This window comes from Juglans microcarpa x Juglans regia, chromosome 7S (genome assembly GCF_004785595.1).
Source record: "Juglans microcarpa x Juglans regia isolate MS1-56 chromosome 7S, Jm3101_v1.0, whole genome shotgun sequence".
NCBI classification, from domain to species: Eukaryota; Viridiplantae; Streptophyta; class Magnoliopsida; order Fagales; family Juglandaceae; genus Juglans; species Juglans microcarpa x Juglans regia.
Window position 1 is genome coordinate 718,639 of NC_054607.1, and position 19,236 is coordinate 737,874.

General features: G+C 36.7%; 3 protein-coding genes, 1 long non-coding RNA gene and 1 pseudogene across 6 annotated transcripts; 2 read left to right on the forward strand and 3 right to left on the reverse strand.

The window, feature by feature from the left end:
* The first annotated feature begins 2,852 nt into the window (after positions 1 to 2,852).
* On the forward strand, positions 2,853 to 5,620 carry LOC121241020 (annotated as a pseudogene).
* LOC121241027 lies at positions 5,550 to 6,790 on the reverse strand. The gene is made up of 2 exons (XR_005935633.1): positions 6,160 to 6,790; positions 5,550 to 6,092 (listed from the first exon to the last, which is right to left on the reverse strand). It is a non-coding gene; the product is annotated as an uncharacterized LOC121241027 (long non-coding RNA).
* A 745-nt stretch (positions 6,791 to 7,535) lies between these two features.
* On the reverse strand, positions 7,536 to 8,502 carry LOC121241024 (dirigent protein 22-like). The gene has a single exon (XM_041138607.1). The coding sequence runs from the start codon at positions 8,353 to 8,355 to the stop codon at positions 7,681 to 7,683; it is 675 nt and encodes a 224-aa protein (XP_040994541.1). The 5' UTR covers positions 8,356 to 8,502; the 3' UTR covers positions 7,536 to 7,680.
* Positions 8,503 to 9,027: 525 nt separating this feature from the next.
* On the reverse strand, positions 9,028 to 9,880 carry LOC121241026 (dirigent protein 22-like). The gene has a single exon (XM_041138611.1). It carries the CDS (start codon positions 9,753 to 9,755, stop codon positions 9,186 to 9,188), a length of 570 nt encoding a protein of 189 aa, XP_040994545.1. The 5' UTR covers positions 9,756 to 9,880; the 3' UTR covers positions 9,028 to 9,185.
* A 5,643-nt stretch (positions 9,881 to 15,523) lies between these two features.
* On the forward strand, positions 15,524 to 18,129 carry LOC121241025. Of its 3 annotated transcripts, none has more exons than XM_041138610.1 (5): positions 15,524 to 15,734; positions 16,358 to 16,463; positions 17,153 to 17,274; positions 17,387 to 17,508; positions 17,649 to 18,129. In XM_041138610.1, exons 2-5 carry the CDS (start codon positions 16,358 to 16,360, stop codon positions 17,956 to 17,958), a joined length of 660 nt encoding a protein of 219 aa, XP_040994544.1. In that variant the 5' UTR covers positions 15,524 to 15,734; the 3' UTR covers positions 17,959 to 18,129. The 3 variants fall into 3 exon arrangements, with proteins under 3 accessions (XP_040994544.1, XP_040994542.1, XP_040994543.1); XM_041138609.1 differs by having other exon boundaries at positions 15,527 to 15,717; XM_041138608.1 differs by having other exon boundaries at positions 15,524 to 16,463.
* The last annotated feature ends 1,107 nt before the right edge of the window (positions 18,130 to 19,236 follow it).

Below are 19,236 nucleotides of genomic sequence, written 5' to 3' on the forward strand. Positions count from 1 at the left end.
ATCATATTTTTATCTTTAAAAATAACCTCTATTATATTATCTCCTTTAAGCTAAGCTCGACACTTTTCCTTTCATCATGGCCACCTCTACCTTCTAACTTCTCACGTGTTGTTTTTCCCAAGAAATTGGACGTCGAATTTACTAAGAAATTAACTAAACATCATATAAATACGAAAAGAAATGAAAGTGATGTTTAAATCTTGTTTTATTTGTATTAAATGATGGGTAGTGATAGGTTTACCCTCTTATTACCCATTTACTATTTATAATGTATTTAAGATTTTTTTATTTTTTTATCATTTTATTTTAAGTATTTTTTTAACATTATTAATCATTAAGAAAAAAATTTAAAAAAATAGAAAATTTTATTAATAATTATTTTCTTAATCATTAAGTAAAATAAAAAATTAAAAGAAATAAAAATATAAAAAGAATAGTAAATAAGTAGTAGAAAGGTAGTAACCTTATCATTATCTTTAAAAGATTGTAAACTATTTATTATGTTCAACTTATAAATCAATCATTTGATATCACGTCATAAAATATTGAGAAGATGATAATAAAATAAATAATAAATAGAATGTTTCTATAAATAAATTACTCAAGATTTACGAATTAAAGCTCTTAACTTATATTAAGAAATAAACCACAAAGGAAAAAGATATTACTTCCTTTTCAGTTTTTTTTTTTTTAATTATAATTTCTTGGGGTTTGAAGGGATAACTTTTTTGGCATAAGTTACTTAAAAATAAAAGAATTTACAAAGGATACAAAGGCTATAGCTTATATTTAATTAGAAATAAAGAAGACTGTCCAAATTTGTATGTCGTAAGGTGTAATGCAAGCCATTAGAGGTGCATAGAACATGACGGTGAAAGAAAAAGAAACAAGCATGGAAACAGAGCGGAAGGGGGCGGTTGCCATGTTTTCATGCTTGTCCTGACTTATCATCCACGTATTGTGCTGTCAAATGAATTGATAATCTTTTTAATTTTCAAATTAAATTGGATGATTCATTGCATAAGAGATAAATGTAGCATAAAATACTTATGTGAAAGTATTTGAATTCTTTAAACTCTAAGACTTAGAGATAAACGTGTCAAAATAAAGTGATTACCACAACATTTATGTCTGTTTGAATGAATTTTTTGAACATTAAATCAAAGTTTTGAATACCGTTTCGGTTAAGATACTGGAATAAAATATTTTGATACCGGTACCGTTTTAAGATAGTTTATATATAGATAACTTAATTATATATATATAAATTATATTTCAAAATAAAATATTTAAAATACATCTTAAAAAGTTAAAATACATATTTATAAAACTCAATAATACTTGTAACTTCTCAATCCAATTATTAAAAAAAAATAGTCATCCTCATCACGAAAATGAGAGTAGGGATTTGATTTTCAGTCATAAAAAAAAAAAGAGAATTAAAAAAGTCAACAAAATAGTCTTTAGATGTGAGAATTATAGTGAAAATTATGAAAATATATTAAAAATATAAAAATATAAAATTTCGGCCAATACACTGAAAACTAGTTGGTACATAAAAAACCAGTCAGTATTGACCGAAACACACTGCAATGGCCAGTATTTGATCCGGTACGAAACTCCTATCTCACCCATATCGGTTACTATCCGGTATGGTACATCCCTTCCGGTATGGCAGGTACTGATACAATATTCAAAGTATTATATTAAATACTTAATGAATATAAGATCCATTTTACGTATCTATTTATCTTTTACTCTAGACTTTAGAATTCATATAAATTATAAGGGATCTAAATTCCATGAACTGCGCTAAATGTTGTAACACCTTTATGATGAGCATAAATAATTGATCAAATTTTCAAGTAGATTGGCATTCAAATCATGGGTTTACAAGGCCCTAACTTTGGACACAGCATGGGCTACCTATTTGAAGAGTTTGATGGTGATGTCAAAAGCCCACAACCGGAAAGGGATCCACACCACACTTGAGTTTGAAATTCCTCTCATAGTTTTTGGTAAATCTTCCATTATATATCATGAAACAGCATTCAATGGAGAGCCAATCCAACCAATTTAAGAAAAGCATAATGTCATTAATGGTATTTCAATGCTCATTTTGGAGCCAGCCTTTCTTCTATATTTTATCATCTCAATCATAAAATGACAATTCAATAAGGTGCCAACTGCCAAGTCTGCTCTACAAATAAATGGTTTCCCCTTGAAAACGCCCCCACTAAACGTCCTTTAGGGCCGGCTTCAGCATTGAGACAGGAAGCCATCGTTCAGTGCTAAAAGCAAACTTGCTCGACCAACAAGATTATCTGAGCATATACTCTAAAATCAACGGATGCTTCTCTTTACCCCTCTAAGCTCTCTCTTTCAATGATGATATCTAGGCCTTGGAAACTCCAACCTACCTCAACAGCACCTGTTTTTACCTGAAATCATTTACTAAATCTGATAAATTCCTTCACTTTTCCCAAGAGACAAAGGGAAAGTCAGAGTGAGAGAGTAGATGGAAGCCCTTCATTAAACTTGAGTTGGCGACATTATGATTTGAGAGGCAGGAAAGAGCCAAAACAACATCTATGTTTTCTCCAAAGCCTTGGATCTGTCAATTTCCTCCGAGATTAGTTGGAGAAGTTGGATTTATATATAGGAAGAAGATATATACATTTTTTATTTAAAAAAGCCAGAAACTAACTACTATCTAATGCTTAATGGTTATCCAGATTTCTGATTTTAGAAATGAATGCACGATGTTTTCCCCATATTTAATCAGATTCTTCCAAAGTATGCAGAGAAGAAACCGTAGAAGACATCTCTATAATTCCTTTAATGTGCAAGTTATAAGTCAGGTCATGGTTCAAGTTTGTGTTGATAGACAGAGCGTTTGCATTTTGCAGTACTTTCGTATGGGACAAAGAACACGTATCTCTAACCTTCCACTGCTTGTCCCTTTTTGCATTTTATAGATAGAGAGAGAGAGCCCAGAAATGGAACATGACACCCCGTTACTTCACACCAAAAGTTCATGTCTCCATCCTTAATCCACTTTCGGCTTTTCCCAAAACTTCTTGTCTCTTCCTCATAACGAAGAGGAAAGTACCGATGGTTCATACATATGAAAAAAATCCAAATTGTGGTTTTCTTGGCACTCGTGAGCCTTCCTTGCAATCACCACTCTATGCTCTGGGCAACAAACAAGGGTGTAATATTGTCTTCTTTTGTTGGAGGATGTTTGGTAGGTTTTTGTACTGGAAAATGAAACCAAGTTTTGCCAGCTCTTATTCCCATCCTCTTACAATGCTGAACAAAATCAGAGAGGGAAAAAAAGAATTTTACAGAGAGAAAATCTAGAAAGAAAGGGACAGGGAGGGGAAGAGGGAGAGGGGGGGAGGGGTTCTGTTACCTCTATATTTCAGAAATTCCATATTCCTCTGAATCTACAAAGGAAAAACAAATCAGAAACGACAAAACAACCTTGTTTTTCACTGACGCAGCCATGGAGAAGTCCTTCAAAACAGGAGCATTAATTCCAATACTGAGTTTGCAGCAAAGCCCTACACGCCAAACCCTTCATAAATCTCAACCCGCTTCGGTGAATTGTTTGAGATCGCGTCAGAAAGCTTGGAATTTTTCTTTCGGGTTTCTGGGTTTTGGACCAATTTGAAAACCCAGTTGAAGGTGGTGGTGTACTTGAATACTTCTCAAGAAGGAACTAATTGAACATTTTCTGGTAATATCTCTTGCTTCTGTTTCATGACTTTGATCCCTTTGATGGATTCTTCAAAACAATAGACACCAACTGCAGCATGCCTTTGATTTGTATGTAGTAAGTAAAATTTTCATGATTCTTTGCATAGTTGCTGACAAAATGCTGGAGCATAACAGAAACGTGGTTTTTAATTTCAAATTATTCAAATATGTATTCTGTTATCAAGAAATCATTATGCTTCAATCGAGTAGGCCTTGTACTGGAAAAAAAAAAAAAAAAAAAAAAAAAAAAAAGAAAAAGAAAAAAAAGCTCCATCATCCGTAATTATATTTTCATTTTATTTCGGTGCAGAGTTCGTTCTCAGTTGGATATGGCCGGAGCTGAACATGGATCTTCTCAAACTTCTTCGTCCCTCATTCCGTGGATGTCACTATCTACTGGGTTAGGACCACCATATCGCTGGCGCAAGGAGCTGAAAACTGAGGAGAGGGGTTTGTATTTGATACATCTTCTTCGAGCCTGCGCTTACTATGTGGCTGCCGGTAGCATTGAGAATGCCGATATCGGCCTTGAGCACAGCTCCCATCTTGCCTCCCGCGATGGCGACTCAATGCAGCGAATTGCTGCATACTTCACCGAGGCGCTTGCGGATAAACTGCTTAAAGTCTCGCGGCCTCGCCTGTCTAAAGCCCTCAATTCAACAAGAATATTGTCTCCCTATGAGAAAAATGAAGTTCAAAAAGTCTTCTATGACATCTGCCCCTTCTTAAAGGTTGCCTATCTGATCACGATTGAGGCCATTTTGGAAGCTATGGATGGGGAGAAGATGGTTCATATTATCGATCTCTGTTCATTTGAGCCTGCACAATGGATTCATCTTCTTCGGACAATTAGTGCACGGCCAGAAGGCGCACCCATTTGAGAATTACAGGTATTCATGAAGATAAAGAGGTATTGGATAAAATGGCTCTTGAGTTGACAGGAGAAGCTGAAAAATTGGTCATTCCATTTCAATTCAATCCCGTATTGGGTAAATTAGAGAATCTTAATCTTGAAAGTTTGGGAGTTAAGACAGGAGAAGCTGTTGCAGTCAGCGCTGTACTTCAGCTACACACTCTCTTGGCTACTGACGAGGAATTGCTCACAAGGAACTCTCCTTCGGTAGAAAAGAACCTGCAGAAACATTTCCACATGGACCAGCACACATTACGAGAGTTCCTTGAGAAGGATCCGATCAATGTGTACATGGCCAGTCCTGATTCTGCATTATCTCTAAGTGCTTCCCCAAAAATGGGGAGCTTTCTAAATTCTCTTAGGAGCCTCTCGCCGAAACTGATGGTGATTACTGAGCAGGAAGCAAACCATAATGGCTTTACTTTTATGGAGAGAGCCAATGGAGCATTGAACTACTATGCTGCTCTCTTTGATTGTTTGGAGTCTACTGGGTCAAGAGCGCCCAAATACCGACAGAAGGTTGAGAAAATGCTATTTGCAGAGGAAATTAAAAACATCATAGCATGTGAGGGAGCCGAGCGAAAGGAGAGGCATGAGAAGCTTGACAAATGGGTTTTAAGGCTCGAGTTGGCTGGTTTCGGGAAGGTACCTTTTAGCTATCACGGTAGATTGCAGGGAAGGATGCTCTTGCAGGAATATGATCGTGGATATAATATCAAAGAAGAGAATGGATGTTTGGTTATCTGCTGGCATGATAGGTCCCTCTTTTCTATTTCAGGCTGGGGATTTAGGAGGAACTGAGATGAGTTGCAATGTTACACTGATTGCTTTTTTCTTGTTCCTTTTTTTTTTTTTTTTTTTTTAATTTTCTTTGTTGGGTTTGGCTTACATTTTGTTAAAAATTCACCATCTCGTTGAAAAATGAATAGACAAGATTGTAAAAAAATAAATTAACTTTTCCATCAATCTTTCATACTTATCCATTCATTTTTGTTTTGATTGTTATATATATGTTGATTTTTTATATATTTATCAGAAACCATGCTCTGAAGATATTTGTAATCCATGGAAATACTAAATTTAGACCTTAAACAAGCATGCACTTTCAATTTCTTGAGAACCTCAGAAGGTGCTTGATTTTAAGAATAAAAGGACATAATTTTGTTACGTGGGTTTTATCCCATTCTCGTACTGGAGAAATTACAGTACTATCTAATAGAAGAAAACACGCGATGAAAACAAAATAAGAAAGCACGCCTCAAGCGAGACAAGATTCGGAGCAAGGAAACAAGAAAGGGGAATTTCAATGAATACCGCACTATGAATACCAGTGTCTCCATTTTTGGACTGAAACTGCCGTTGCCAAACCGAACAAATCGGAAAACTCCACTGCCTCCGACAATTGGTGTTTCCCTGTCTGTATCAAAAACAGGATTACGGCGTTAAGCCCAAAGACAGCTAAGGGAACTCACATTGAACATTACCTCCTAGGATAGCGGAATTCATCACCAAAAGGAATCCAGGGTTATGTTGAGAAGCCGAAACATACATCCCCTGAGCTCTCCCACTAGCTTTGAAGTTGGCTCTGTCCCTTCCATCAATGGGCCGTCTATTATACATGGTAGCACCAAAGCCACCATTGACCAGTTTGGTGGTGCGGCAATGTTAATGGCAGTCGAATTTGTGCCATCTAAGGATGTCATAGGAATATTGAGTGCAAGAGGGCCATTTTCTCCATGCGTTTTTTGCATACATGATTATTATAGGGGATTGCTCTCAGCCTCTGAGAACGTTCCAAGAATGGTGGCAAATGAAGTTGAGAAGAAAGGATGAGACAAAAGGAGAAGAGAGTGACTAAAAAGAACAAACCATCTCGAACCGGTTTTCAGAACATTACTTATAGGTTGCTTGCTTAAAAGTAGAGGCTTGATGTTTTCCTGCGAGAAACTTTCAAATGGTCATGGCAATGGTGTTGAGTTTTTTTGGAGTCTGGCTCAGACCGCTCGAGCACACTATTCAAATCGCTTGAGCGGAGACATTACAGAGAGTTCGCTCGTGAGCCGCTTAACAAATGACTCGAGCAAACAACCAATAGAAAGTTCGCTAGGTGCGCGTTCGACACACCGCTCGAGCAAATATAGCAAATTGTGAGAAATTAGTATTTTCCGCCATGTAACCCTATATATATATATGTGTTTTTTATATTGTGATTGTACTTTGAGCACAATAATTTACCCCAAACACTGTACCTTGTGATTCCTCAAATAAATAAAAATCTTCTGCAGCTTCGTAGACGTAAACAATTTGCCGAATCACGTAAACTTTGTGTCGTGTGATTGATTGCTTGTTTCTAGTTTACTTTTATTATTGTCATCATTTTTTCACAACAACTGAAACTTGCCTTCACCAAAAAATAAAGAAAAAAAGGTGAAAAACTAATGCTTTAATAACTTTGAGAGGCAGCAATTTTTGTTGTCAAGGACTCAAAATTGGTTTTCACGGAATCAGGGTACCAATGCGAAAGCATGGCGTGTGATAGCAGTGTGATTGTCAAGGGTGGATTCATGCACCTTCTTAATAAGTGGGATACCCCATTTAACAACACAAATCCACCCACCGTTCGGCTTGGGTCCAGCTCAAGATGGGACACTCCAATGATTCAAGAAAAGCATGCTTGCTTAAAAGACAAGGCTTCTTTATAGCTAGTTTTTTGCTCTCTCAGATGATTTCTTTCAAGGGAAGAGAGGGAGAGGCGTGTGATTGTCAAGGGCGTCCATGTTCTCAATCAAGAGTTCAAGCACGATATCAAGAATAGGGCTAATGCAGGTGAAGTAATTGGGAGCCAAAACACACCCAGTCGTGAATTCAAATGCTCCAAACAAGGACATATGTATACAGAATTTCTCTATTTTTCCAGGCAACCATGGCTACAACACGATATACTTTCACGAAAGAATAAATTAAATAAAACAAAAAGGCACACTCAAATAACGATATGATCTACATTAGACATATTTAGAAGTGAATGAGTTGTTCAACCCGAAAACAAAAAATAAATAAATAAATAAAACAAAAAACAAAGCATGTTGCCCTGGCTTCATCCCATGTCGAGCTAAGCTAGCAACGGGCTGGAAATGCGATACATAAACATTGTACTCAACAGTGGCATCTCCTGTGTTTGAATCAAACAATACTGTATGTGCCAATGCATAGCCATGAACTTGTCTGAAAACCCCACTACCTCCAACTACGGGCATTTCTCTCACGTCATTACCCACTGGATTTCTCCCAAGAATGCTAAGAGTACTGCCCTTATACTCACCTTCCATGAAAGCAAAGTTCATAACCATAAGCATTGCAATCTCATTTTGTGCAGCCAGGGCATAGAATCCTTGAGCTCTTCCAACGAGTTTCGATTCGAGTGCAGGCCCTTCCGTTAGAGCATCATCGATCATCATTGTGTTCCCGAAGTTGAAAATGGTGCTTTGGGAGGGTCCTGCAATCTTGATAGCACTTGGGTTTTTGCCACTAAGGATATCATGGAAGTAGAAGTGGAGATGGGTCGTCTTTCCGTCGCGCTTAATCGCCACGGCTTCTCTGCTTTCCTCGATGAAAGCTCCACTGATGGTGTTCAGCAAGGCTGAGCAGAGGGTGATGAGAATGATCAGAAAACAAGCCATTTGGAGAATTTGCCTCCAAAGTAAGCTTTTGTGGAGGGTTACCTACTTTGATTTATGTTCACTCGTGGTAATATCTTTACCATTTTATAGATTGAGGAAAAGGGATAAAGTTGATAGCTTTCCATTGTCAAGCGAGAAGAGCTTTTCAAAGGGTCGATTCATCTACCAGCTTGATGCGTTTTCAAGAAACCATATTAATGTTTTTTGTTGGCCTACTTTTTTACTTTATTGGTTTCTTTTTCGTGCTTCTTAATACGTCATTTTGAAGGAAAAATGATTGTGCCTAAGATGGAAAAGAAACTCTGATATCATCTGATATGACGAGGCTATAAATGTAGTGTGTTTTTGAAGGAAAAATGATTGTGCTTACTTTACTCCAGGAGCTAAAATTGACGTATAATCTACGCACAATGATGTTAGATCTACCGTTCATACTCATTGTCACTGTTCATTAATGGATTCTATCATGTGTAAACCTCCAACAATGAACCTGACTATGTGTATGTGATAGTTAATGTGAGTGGCTAAATCATTGCTCGAGCAACAATCGCGCGTCCCCCTTTTTTTATCAAACCAAAATGCAGAGTCGTTATACATTAACAAGGTGAATACAATAGTAGTTGAAAGCGAAACATTCTCAATTTGTGAATAAATGAAATGAGGTAGAGAGTCAGCAGGCAATGCCCACATATATAGAGTATTAATAATTTTTGGGGGTAACAATACATTTGAGGCAATCATGACCCCAATACGATAGAGCACATTTGAAGAAAAAAATAAATAAAATAAACAAGACAAGACAAGATCCCCTTACTCATCCGATCTCAAGCTTAAGCCAAAACAAATCCCTGGAAATGCAATACGTAAACATGGTACTCGACAATGGCATCTCCTGTTTTCGGGTCAACCGAAATTGTATGTGCCAATGCATAGCCACGAGCATTCCCGAAAAGCCCGCTACCTCCAACAATAGACATTTCTCTCACGTCACTAAACACTGGATTTCTCCCAAGAATGGTAATGCTACTGCCATTATACTTATCTTCCATGAAAACAAAGTTCATAACCATAAGCAGTGAAGCCTCATTTTGAGAAGCCATGGCATAAAATCCTTGAGCCCTTCCCACGATTTTTGATGCGAGTTTAGGCCCTTCGGTTAGTGCATCATCAACCATCATCGTGTTCCGGAAGTCGAAAATGGTACTGTTTGGAGGCCCTGCAACTCTGACAGCACTTGGGCTTTTGCCACTAACGATATCATGGAAGTAGAAGTGGAGATGGCTCGTCTTTTGCTCGCAGTTTATCGCTATGACATCTGTGATTTCCTCCACAAAAGCTGCACTGAGGGTATTCAGCAAGGCTAAGCAGAGGATGAGGAGAATGATAAGCGAACAAACCATTTTGGGGAATTGCCTCTGGTTTTAGTAGCAATATCTTTACCATTTTATAGGATGAGCTTTTCAAAAGGATTGGGCTACTTGATGATGAGTCCCATTGCTTTTTATTGGCCTACTTCTTTACTGGTTTTATAGAGTAGTTCTATATAGCATCCACTGTAGTGGGTGCACACAATGCACTCACTACATGGATGCTTGTGGTTTTTTGTATTTTTTTTTAGAAAAAAAAAAAATTGAAACACACGTTTTGATCGAATTTGCAAATCTGTAACATTTTCATTCCATTCGAATTCATCCCGCAAAAGCTCTGCTCCATCTCAACCCGCGTCTGCTCCCGCAACCCAGCTCCTCCCAGCGACACTGTCTCTCTCGTCAGTGCCACAGAGCGGCGCTCCTCCGTCTGCATAGTGCCTCTACTGTCCCATGAGCTCATTGAATGGAGCAAACAAGGTTTCAATCCCGCGAACCTCCTTCCTCGCCACGAACCTGCATCCGTCGGCTTCCTCTTGCCAGCACCACCTCGCGACGCTCGTACGTTTGCCCAGCGCCACCGCTCCCCGCGAGCTGATTGAACAGACCAAACCAGCGACGGGACCGAGTGCTCTGTTTCGCCAAATGGTTTGCTAGGTAAATATTGTACTACCATTTTCCCGTCCATATATGCTATGTTCTTCATGTGTACATCGAAATGTGATTTTTGTATTTTCTGAAATGGGTATGCTTAGGGCATGGATAAATTTTCAAAAAATTAGGGTCCTTAACTGCTCTCTTTTCTGTGTGCTCGTTTCGTTAATAGGCTTTGTATTTGATTCTAGTATTTACCTTTGCTTTATGTTTTTATTTTTGGCTTGCTTGTGCATGCAGAAACACCTACTTTTAGATCTGGTGCATGTTGCACCTCATCGAGGCATATGGAAGATCATGAAATGATTTTGCATATAGGAGACAATTGGAATGTACTTGAAGGCTAAAAAATGCCTAGGAATAGATCGCTAGCTAATCCGCGAATGGAAATCAGTTTTGAAGAATATTAATATTGCTATGTAAATTCGTTCAAACATGATCAAAATGCTTGAAGCTTAAGGAAATGGTTCTATTGATAAAGATTTTAATGAACCGTTGTTAATAAAAGGGTAAGTTTAGCACACGACTAACTTATAGATAAGATTATCTAAAAATTCTTTTTTTTCTAAATTGTTATCATACATTCAAACGTTTATTTCACGAAATTCACACTGGCTCTTTCGCATAAACAATGCGCATGTATTATAATTTATACGAGTTGTTCATGTGAGAAAACCGTGTGTATTGAGCCCCTACACAACTCATTTGTTGTTTTCAAAACTCTCCAAAAATCTCGAACAAAAGAAACATGGGGGTGCTCATTAACAAAAGTCATTGCAGGCCGGGGATTCTCCATGTCTAGCTGTTTCTTTCTTTTGTTGGATGCCTATTTCAAGTACTCTTTTAAGGATGAACAAAAGCATAGCAAAATAATAATCTAATATATATAGAAGTATGAATACGAGAGAGGATCTGCTGTTTCCAGTCTATGATCACTTGAGAAACTCTCCAAGTTTGAATAAACCCAACAATATTGATAGATGTAATCATAAGACACCAAGCTATTGACTCTACTCATATTCAAGAAATGTCGACCAATCTAAGTGCAGTCATTTGTCGTGCTTGTAAACTATCTTCATACTTCAACAAGTATGAGACTTTGGGTCATCAACATGCACTACATCATAATAGTGTACCAAATCTAAAAGTTTTTGATAATAGGTAACTCTCCCTAGAATGAAAGTTTTTTATTGTTTCTGACTCAGTTTTTGAGAGGGTATCAAGAGTGAAAGCATTTGTTTTACTTGACATGCATGGTTTTGTATGGATGGTATGGTTGTTACTTCATGATGAGTTTGCTATTGTTTGTTGACACTTATGCCGATTTTCCCCCTAACTATGGTGTGTTTTTGTCTTCGATCAAGTGCAGACTGATCCTAATTGGAGTAATTTCTTGTTCAAGGAGGCAACAAAAGTAATCAATCTTATTGACTTTGGAGCCGCTTAGGATTACCCTAAAAGTTTTGTTGATGACTACCTAAGAATGGAGAGTTTTTCTTTTCTACATTTAGTTGGAACACTTCCAAGTAGCAATAATATAGAGTTTTATTATATACTTACAAAGTGGAATTCTCCCTAGTAGCTTGGACATGACTTATATGTAATGACAATATCTAATGGGTTAATGCTTGTCTAAGAGCAGGAGCTCATTTATTTGATTTCTAGCTTGTGCAGTTTTAAACAGTAACCGTACGTATGTTACTTCTAGTTCAATTGTTTTAGATTTAATTAATGCAATTAACATAGAGTATACAAATGATTGGTTTGCTTCTCCTGCTTAAAAATGCATGATAGGCAAGGAATGACTCCATTTCATGGTTGCAGAAGCTTGATAAAGGATGAATAGTTGCCATAAGATGATGACTAGCTCTCCCTAGTTGCCATAAGGACGTGGGTGCAAACAATGGGTAGTTAAGCTCTCCCCTGTAGCTCTAGAATGCGGACTAGCTCTATTGTATGGTCTTATGGGAAGCACAATGTCACTAGCCCCTTGGTTACCTCTCTAGAGAGTGTTGAGTCTTTTGGGTTTAGGAATTTTGCTCACCTTCCTTGTCATAGAATTAGTTCTTAAGTTATCTCTATATGTTATCAAAAGTAAGTTTTATTTTTTCCTTTTTTAAAATGGTTTTCAGTTTCAGAAAACTAGTGGGGTTGGTTTGTACTTTCTAATGGACAGTAGAAGTGTATCTTTGTTATAAGATTCAACATTCACTTTATGGTCATTACAGTACAAACAATGAAAATTTACTTTTGTTGTAAGATTCAGCATTCCCCTCACCAATTTGAAACCCATGGGAACACTCATTTTGTCTGCAACCTTTGATGCGAGCAACAATCTTGCTTTTGCATCTTTCACGTAGCATTGAATAGTCCCAAATATTATTGGACTATCATCTCTGTTATACAAGATGGTCGAAGAGTAAGCAAAGTAATCAATGGCAGGCTGAACAAATGAATGCTCTGCGTCAACTGGAAAACATGAATATTTGCTTGGATGCATTTTTGGCATATCTTTTGCAGTCTCTGGTGGCCTAATTTACTTTGTAAGACCATATTCCAACAATAGCAAGATAGCAGGGAAAAAACAGAAACGGCGCATAAGAACCCTTACACAGGTTGATTTAGCAACAAAAATTTACATGGTTTTCATAATAACATGGTGTTAATCCATGAGCTATCCATCTACACCACACAATTTACAAGTTGTTTCCATTCATGAGCTACCCATCTAATCCATACGACATGTTTTTTACATAGAATTTATCTTAACTAAGCGAACACTATTACAAATGTCACAACTTAATACAAATATAACAATTTTTGCTTTTGCTTTTTCAGATTCTTTGCTATCTCTCTCACTTTATCTTCCTCTTTCTGAACATCATACTTGTGCTGTAGTACATCACCCCACGTCTTCGAAGCCTTGTTACCATTGAAATATGCTGCATTTTCCCATTGCTTTCGAACTGAAGCAGGTGCAGCAACAAGGTAAATTATAAGCAAGCATACATGTTTATTCTATGATTAGCTTCAGTGGCCCTTACAGCATGAGGCCAAGCTCAAAAACAAAATTCTTCTTAATATAGGGGGTTGTATGAAGCTTAAGAAAGTGCAATTGGTCAACCATAATAGTTAATTAAATAGCCACCAATCTTCACTTTCCAGTAAACTCAGAACAAATACTGTTTAAGTTCTTCTCTCTCCTTCTTTCAAACAAAGATCCAGGGCAGAATAGATGCATGTGTTACAACAACATAAGAACATGCCCTAAGTGTTCTTAATCCTCTTGCTCTTGATTTTGGTGAGGAAGGAGCTCCCTATGATTAACCACTCAAGTTAGCAGAAAGCACATGAAAGACAAAAAGGACAAAAGAAAAAGATAGTGTAACCCTTTTGAAGCAATGCAAAAAAACTTCAAGACCCCATACACAACGGCAAAAGCCCCTTCTACAAAGTTTGATTCAAATTCATTTTAAATGATCCAGCTAAACATCAAATAAGAAGCCACGCTACCTGAGTGAGATCTTGCAGAATCTCCTGGTGCCTAGTCAACGTGTGAGAAATCATTTCTGTTCCCCCCGATGATACCCAAGCTTGTATCTGTGAATTAACTTGTGAGTCATCAAATCTTATTTTATAGAATTTTATGATTCTCTTAGGATGTATGAAATCTGATATACTACAAACAAATTCCATACCCAAAAAAAAAAAAAAATGACAAGAAGAACATGTGCTTTCGTGTGTATGGACATGTCTTCCAAATCCGGCCATGCTTTCTAATCTCATCGAAGTTTCTGGATAGAATGCAACCTCCAATCTCTAGCTAATACTAGATATGCATCATCCAGAAACAACCCCATTAATTTCTAGCAAAATATCATTAATTTACAGCTCATATAACTAAACCCTAGAGGAAAAAAGAGATGCTGTAAACACAGAGAAAAAAAAAGAAATGTATGACTAAACCCTAGAATTATTACAGAGAAAAAAGGAGTAATACATGGAAAAATTTGAAGAAGATTATTTACAAGAAACGATACATTACCCCTCCCTTAGATCTGAGGGATTCACGTCGGTGGATTGAGGGCTTCAATCTGAGTGTGTCGAACTCGCAGAGAAGAAGAAGAAGAAGAAGAAGAAGAAGACGAAATCGTTAGGATCACCTGTGAACTCGAAATCGCAGTGCAGAGGAGCTCAAGAAATGAAAGTGCAGAGGAGCTCGGGAAATCACAGTGTAGAGGACCTGCTCGGGGAGTGGGGGGAGAAGAAGGAAAGAAACGGGAAGACAGAAGAGGAAGAAAGAAACAGAGAGGGAGGAAGAAAGGTATACGCAGGGGGTGAGACGAAATGAAAATTCAAAATGTGTTGAAAATCTCTCAAGCCCCCGTTTCGACACATAATGCGTGCAACTTGGATGCAGCCTACAGTGGATGCTCCCAAGATTTTTTCGGTTTTATAACTTTCTCTTCTCTCTCTGTGTATATATGTAAAAAATTTATTATGCATACTAACTTGATTTAGAATATAAATTTTAAAATTTGTATCTTATAAATTAAAATTTATTATTTAAATAATGTAAATAGTGACTCTACACACGATTTAAAGAATAGAATAACTCATATATATATATATATATATATACACAACAATTGACAAATATAATTCTTGTGTTAATTGAAAATGATAAAATTTAAAATAAAAATAATATGTTTTTATAGTTTATCATCTATTCTTAATCTAGATCATATACATCATGTCATATCAATAAAAAACAGTTCAAAGCACAGAGAAATGTTATTTATCATTTTTATACTATATTAATATGTGATTTATCATTTTTATCTTTATATTAATATGTACATTTAAATAGAACGATAAAAATAATAAATCATATGTTGGTGTGTGGTGTAAGAAATGATAAATATAATTTTTTCTAAAGATAACACATCAGCTATAAAGTGATTACATAAAAGTGAACTCATAAATTAATTTATTTTCATATGGTCTTTCATATCTGTTTTTTTTTTAAATAATTTTATAATATGATAAAGCATATCTAATTATATTATTTATAAGTCTGACTAGAATATTTATCTTTTTCTAGAGCATAAGCTTGATTTTTCTAAAGAAAAAATTTTGACAATAAAATAACGTGAGCGCTAAACATGCTGCTACAGGTTCACTTTCGGTTAGGAAATACTAAATACTGGGGGCTTTTGTGTGGCGTGGCCGTACACCGTAATCTCATCGACACTCCGAGAGATACACAGAGGGAGAAAGATCCTAAACTTATAGGAAATCAACCGAGAAATTTCACCCAAAGCTGGAGGAAGGGTTTTGGGTAATCCAAGCCTACCAGTTCATTATCTTTTCACTATATTTTCTTTTCTTTTCTTTTGAGAATAATAGCTTATGTCTTATCTCGCAACTTTTTTTTTTCGCTTTAATTTCATGCGCATCATTATCTTTTTTTGGTTGGGGATTGCTGGTTTGTTGTGGAATATCGATCTTGGTGGTAAATTTTCACAGTTTTGATGTTTGGTTTCATATCGGGCATTCTCTGTATTTGATGAAATGTCTTATTGGACACAGGTTTTGATTTTCCATTAATTCCATCGGTTTTAGATCTTTCGTGTGTTTTTTGGTCATTTTATTTTACTCAAATCTCTACTTTGGAACTGCACCGATTACATGTGGAATTTGTGTGGGTATTTGTCATTTTGGGTTTTTGGCATCTCTCTCGTATAAAATACCTGTGTACTCAGGCATGCCCATTTATGTTCTCTACTTTGGTGCTCTAAAGTTGATGATTGTGTTTATGCAAGCACCATGCAACTTGAAGTTTTTATTTTTTCAATTTATCTGCATACTGCCGTTGGGATAATTCATTATTGAAAATCCTCATTTTTTTGTGTGTGGTGTTTTACTTATTGATATGCTGGACTTTGTTACTTTAGTTTCACTTGTTTATGCTTGTACAGATGGAGGGCAATCTTGCTGAAGAGCTTTACTCTGAAAGTCTGAAGCTGTCCAAGACAGACTTAGTTTCTTCTTCAACTTCCGTTAGTAAAGAAAGTGATTTGCATGGTATTACTTTAATTTATATGTTTTAAGGCAAATCTGGCTGAGAAACTTATGATCAAATGCTTTCTACATTTTATTTGTGTTTTCTATTTTTGTGTTGAATGGCACTTCCAACCTGCATAAGGATGGATGATGCATGAGGTCACTCACGTGCATTTCCATGGGTGCGTCAGTTAATTGAAAAAAGAGAAGAACTTCTTGTGTTTAGCTCTTTTGTTTCCTTTCCTTTCTTTTCTTTTATAAATAAATTTCAGCAATTGAAAGTTAAATAGACCCTTGCTGTGGTAGCTGCTTTCTTTTTCTGCATGACATTATCATAAGAAAATATTTCCATGCTTAAATGTGGATTTTGATACTAGCAAAACCTTCCTTTTTCCCAGCGTTTATATGATCAAATACATCTGCTTTGACCTTTTACATCCTTAAGGCATAACAACTTTGGATATTCAAAATGAAAGTGAACCCATTTTGCTATTGTTTGCATTCAAAAAGAAAAAGATTATTTTTTCTTATTCAATTATTTGAGAAAACGTTACCTTTTCTGCTCAAGAATTACCTTTTGGAATTTCTCATGCAAGATATTTTCTTTAATTGTTATCTTCGCAATTGTTATGGCATAAATTTCTTTTGGAGTAGAATACGAGATTTTGGTAGTTTAGCAGCAGTACATCTTATTCATCTTTCTGTTTCAGATTGTCTTGGGGATGATTTGCAGGATGGAGATGGACCTATATGGGACAGTTATGGAGATGAGTTGAATGATTCATCTGAATTGGACAGGGAATGGCAGAGGAGACGTGACCAGCATCATACAGTAGTTGCCTAACTATAGTTGGTTTTGTTCGTCTATCATCCAAATTTAGCCTGTGCATTTGATTAAATGCTTTTGTGACTTAATTATTTCTTTTTGTTAATGATTTTTTCAGCATGGATATCGTGAAGGTATCACTGCAGGGAAAGAAGCTTCTGCACAAGAAGGATTTAACATTGGTTTTAAGCAATCGGTCCTTGTTGGGTACAACTGGGGTGTTGTAAGAGGTGTTACCAGGTAAAACCGGGGGAAGGGGAGGGATGGGGAAAAGCTAATGTTTTCTGTTATCTAGTTTGCAGAAAAAATATCAAATTGCTTGAGATTGTCTCGTACTTAATAATTTCTTTTACTTTTGGCCATCTGCAACATGTATGAAGTGCATTGTCTTTCCTCCCAGATGAGTTGAAAGAAAGGCTAATTGGAACCCAAGAAAAGAGAAACGAATTCAGGGACTTGTATGAATCTGTTCATTCTCTCTCAACAGCAGACGCACTTCGGTTGTTCAATGACAATCTAATGGCCAAAAAAGCTCTGGAACAAAGGGAAAATGCAGAGGTTAGTTCTCATTTAGCAGGCCCGCAGGAGCAAAGTTTAGGCTCTGGTCGTCTTGATAATTACATGGGAGAGCTCGAATTACTTCTTCCAGACTCTCCTGACCTCAGAGTACATTTTCGTAGAGATGAGTAGATGCTGTTGTAACTTTGGTACCAGTAGTTCCTGTTTTTTAGACAAAAATGAAAGGGAAAAACGGTGGTTTTTAAAATTATTTGTGATTTTTCGACACTCATGCTTAGGTGCCGCACTTGTATATGTTTAGTGTACTTAGGTTATGCCTATTTATTTTACTGATAAAAAGAATTATTTGTGATTTTTTTTATAGTAATTTTTTTTTTAAAGAGCCGGTAGCCATCCACATTGCAGCCGGTCTCAATTTTATTAAAAAACCCTCACTTGTAACTGAAGAATACCGTGGTAACAAAAACTCCATGCATCAAAACAAACAAACAAACAAAAAGGAAAACCAATTTATATGAAGACCAACAAAAACCATCTAATGCTAGAAACCTCAAAACAGAGACTACAATTCAAGAAATTAACTCCTGATAGTTGGAAGCCCCACTTTATCTAGTCGAATAATGCCTTTCAAAAGCTATGGTAAATTATCGGGGCCTTCATAGCTAACATTCCTCCCCAACTCACCTTGCCGTGCTAAAAAATCCGCCGTTTGGTTTTCTTCGCAATATTGGTGGACCTCCATAAACGTAATCCCCTCAAGTGCTACCATTAATTCTTTCCAAAAATTCTATAAATACCACAAGGTGCAGCTCCCTTTAAGAATCCAATCCACTACCACTTTGGAATCACTTTCAATAATCACATTAAAACAATTTAATCTTCGGCACAAAAGAATCTCCTCTAAAATAGCTCTTAGTTCGGCTCCATTATTAGTTCCAACACTAAAATGAGTCGAAAAAGTCCCCTTCACATTGCCAGCCGAATCTCTTACAACGCCCCCTCCCCCTGAGCTCCCCGGATTATCACGACAACTCCCATCGCAATTCAGCTTCATCCAACCCACAGGAGGTTTCGTCCAGGCCACTATTTTCTGCCGTCTCACATAAATGTTCAGACACTCAATTTGGAGCTCAGTCAAAATCTGCAAATCAGTCAAGGATAGCGCTTGAGATGAGTTGATCTCTCCAGCTAACAAATGAATCCAATATTACACGGACCACCACACTTGGTTGGCACTTTCTTGCACCCCTTCCATTCTCGCCTTGCATCTTCTCTTCCAAAGGCTCCATGTAATTAGACACAGTATTAAACCAGTTAATGTATCTGTTATGGACGTCTTTTTTACACATTGAAACCACGCCGAGATCCTCCTTTTCCATCTATTTTGTCTGGTACAAGGAAACCCCAACGCAATACTTGCTTGATCCCACACTTTAGTAGCCAGTTCGC

Coding starts and splice junctions, on each gene's coding strand:
- LOC121241024 (XM_041138607.1), bottom strand. CDS start 8,355: ATGGCTTGTTTTCTGATCATTCTCATCACCCTCTGCTCAGCCTTGCTG.
- LOC121241026 (XM_041138611.1), bottom strand. CDS start 9,755: ATGGTTTGTTCGCTTATCATTCTCCTCATCCTCTGCTTAGCCTTGCTG.
- LOC121241025 (XM_041138608.1), top strand. CDS start 16,346: ATGCTTGTACAGATGGAGGGCAATCTTGCTGAAGAGCTTTACTCTGAA. Junction 16,464..17,152: donor TAAAGAAAGTGATTTGCATG/GTATTACTTTAA, acceptor TTTCTGTTTCAG/ATTGTCTTGGGGATGATTTG. Junction 17,509..17,648: donor GTTGTAAGAGGTGTTACCAG/GTAAAACCGGGG, acceptor ACATGTATGAAG/TGCATTGTCTTTCCTCCCAG.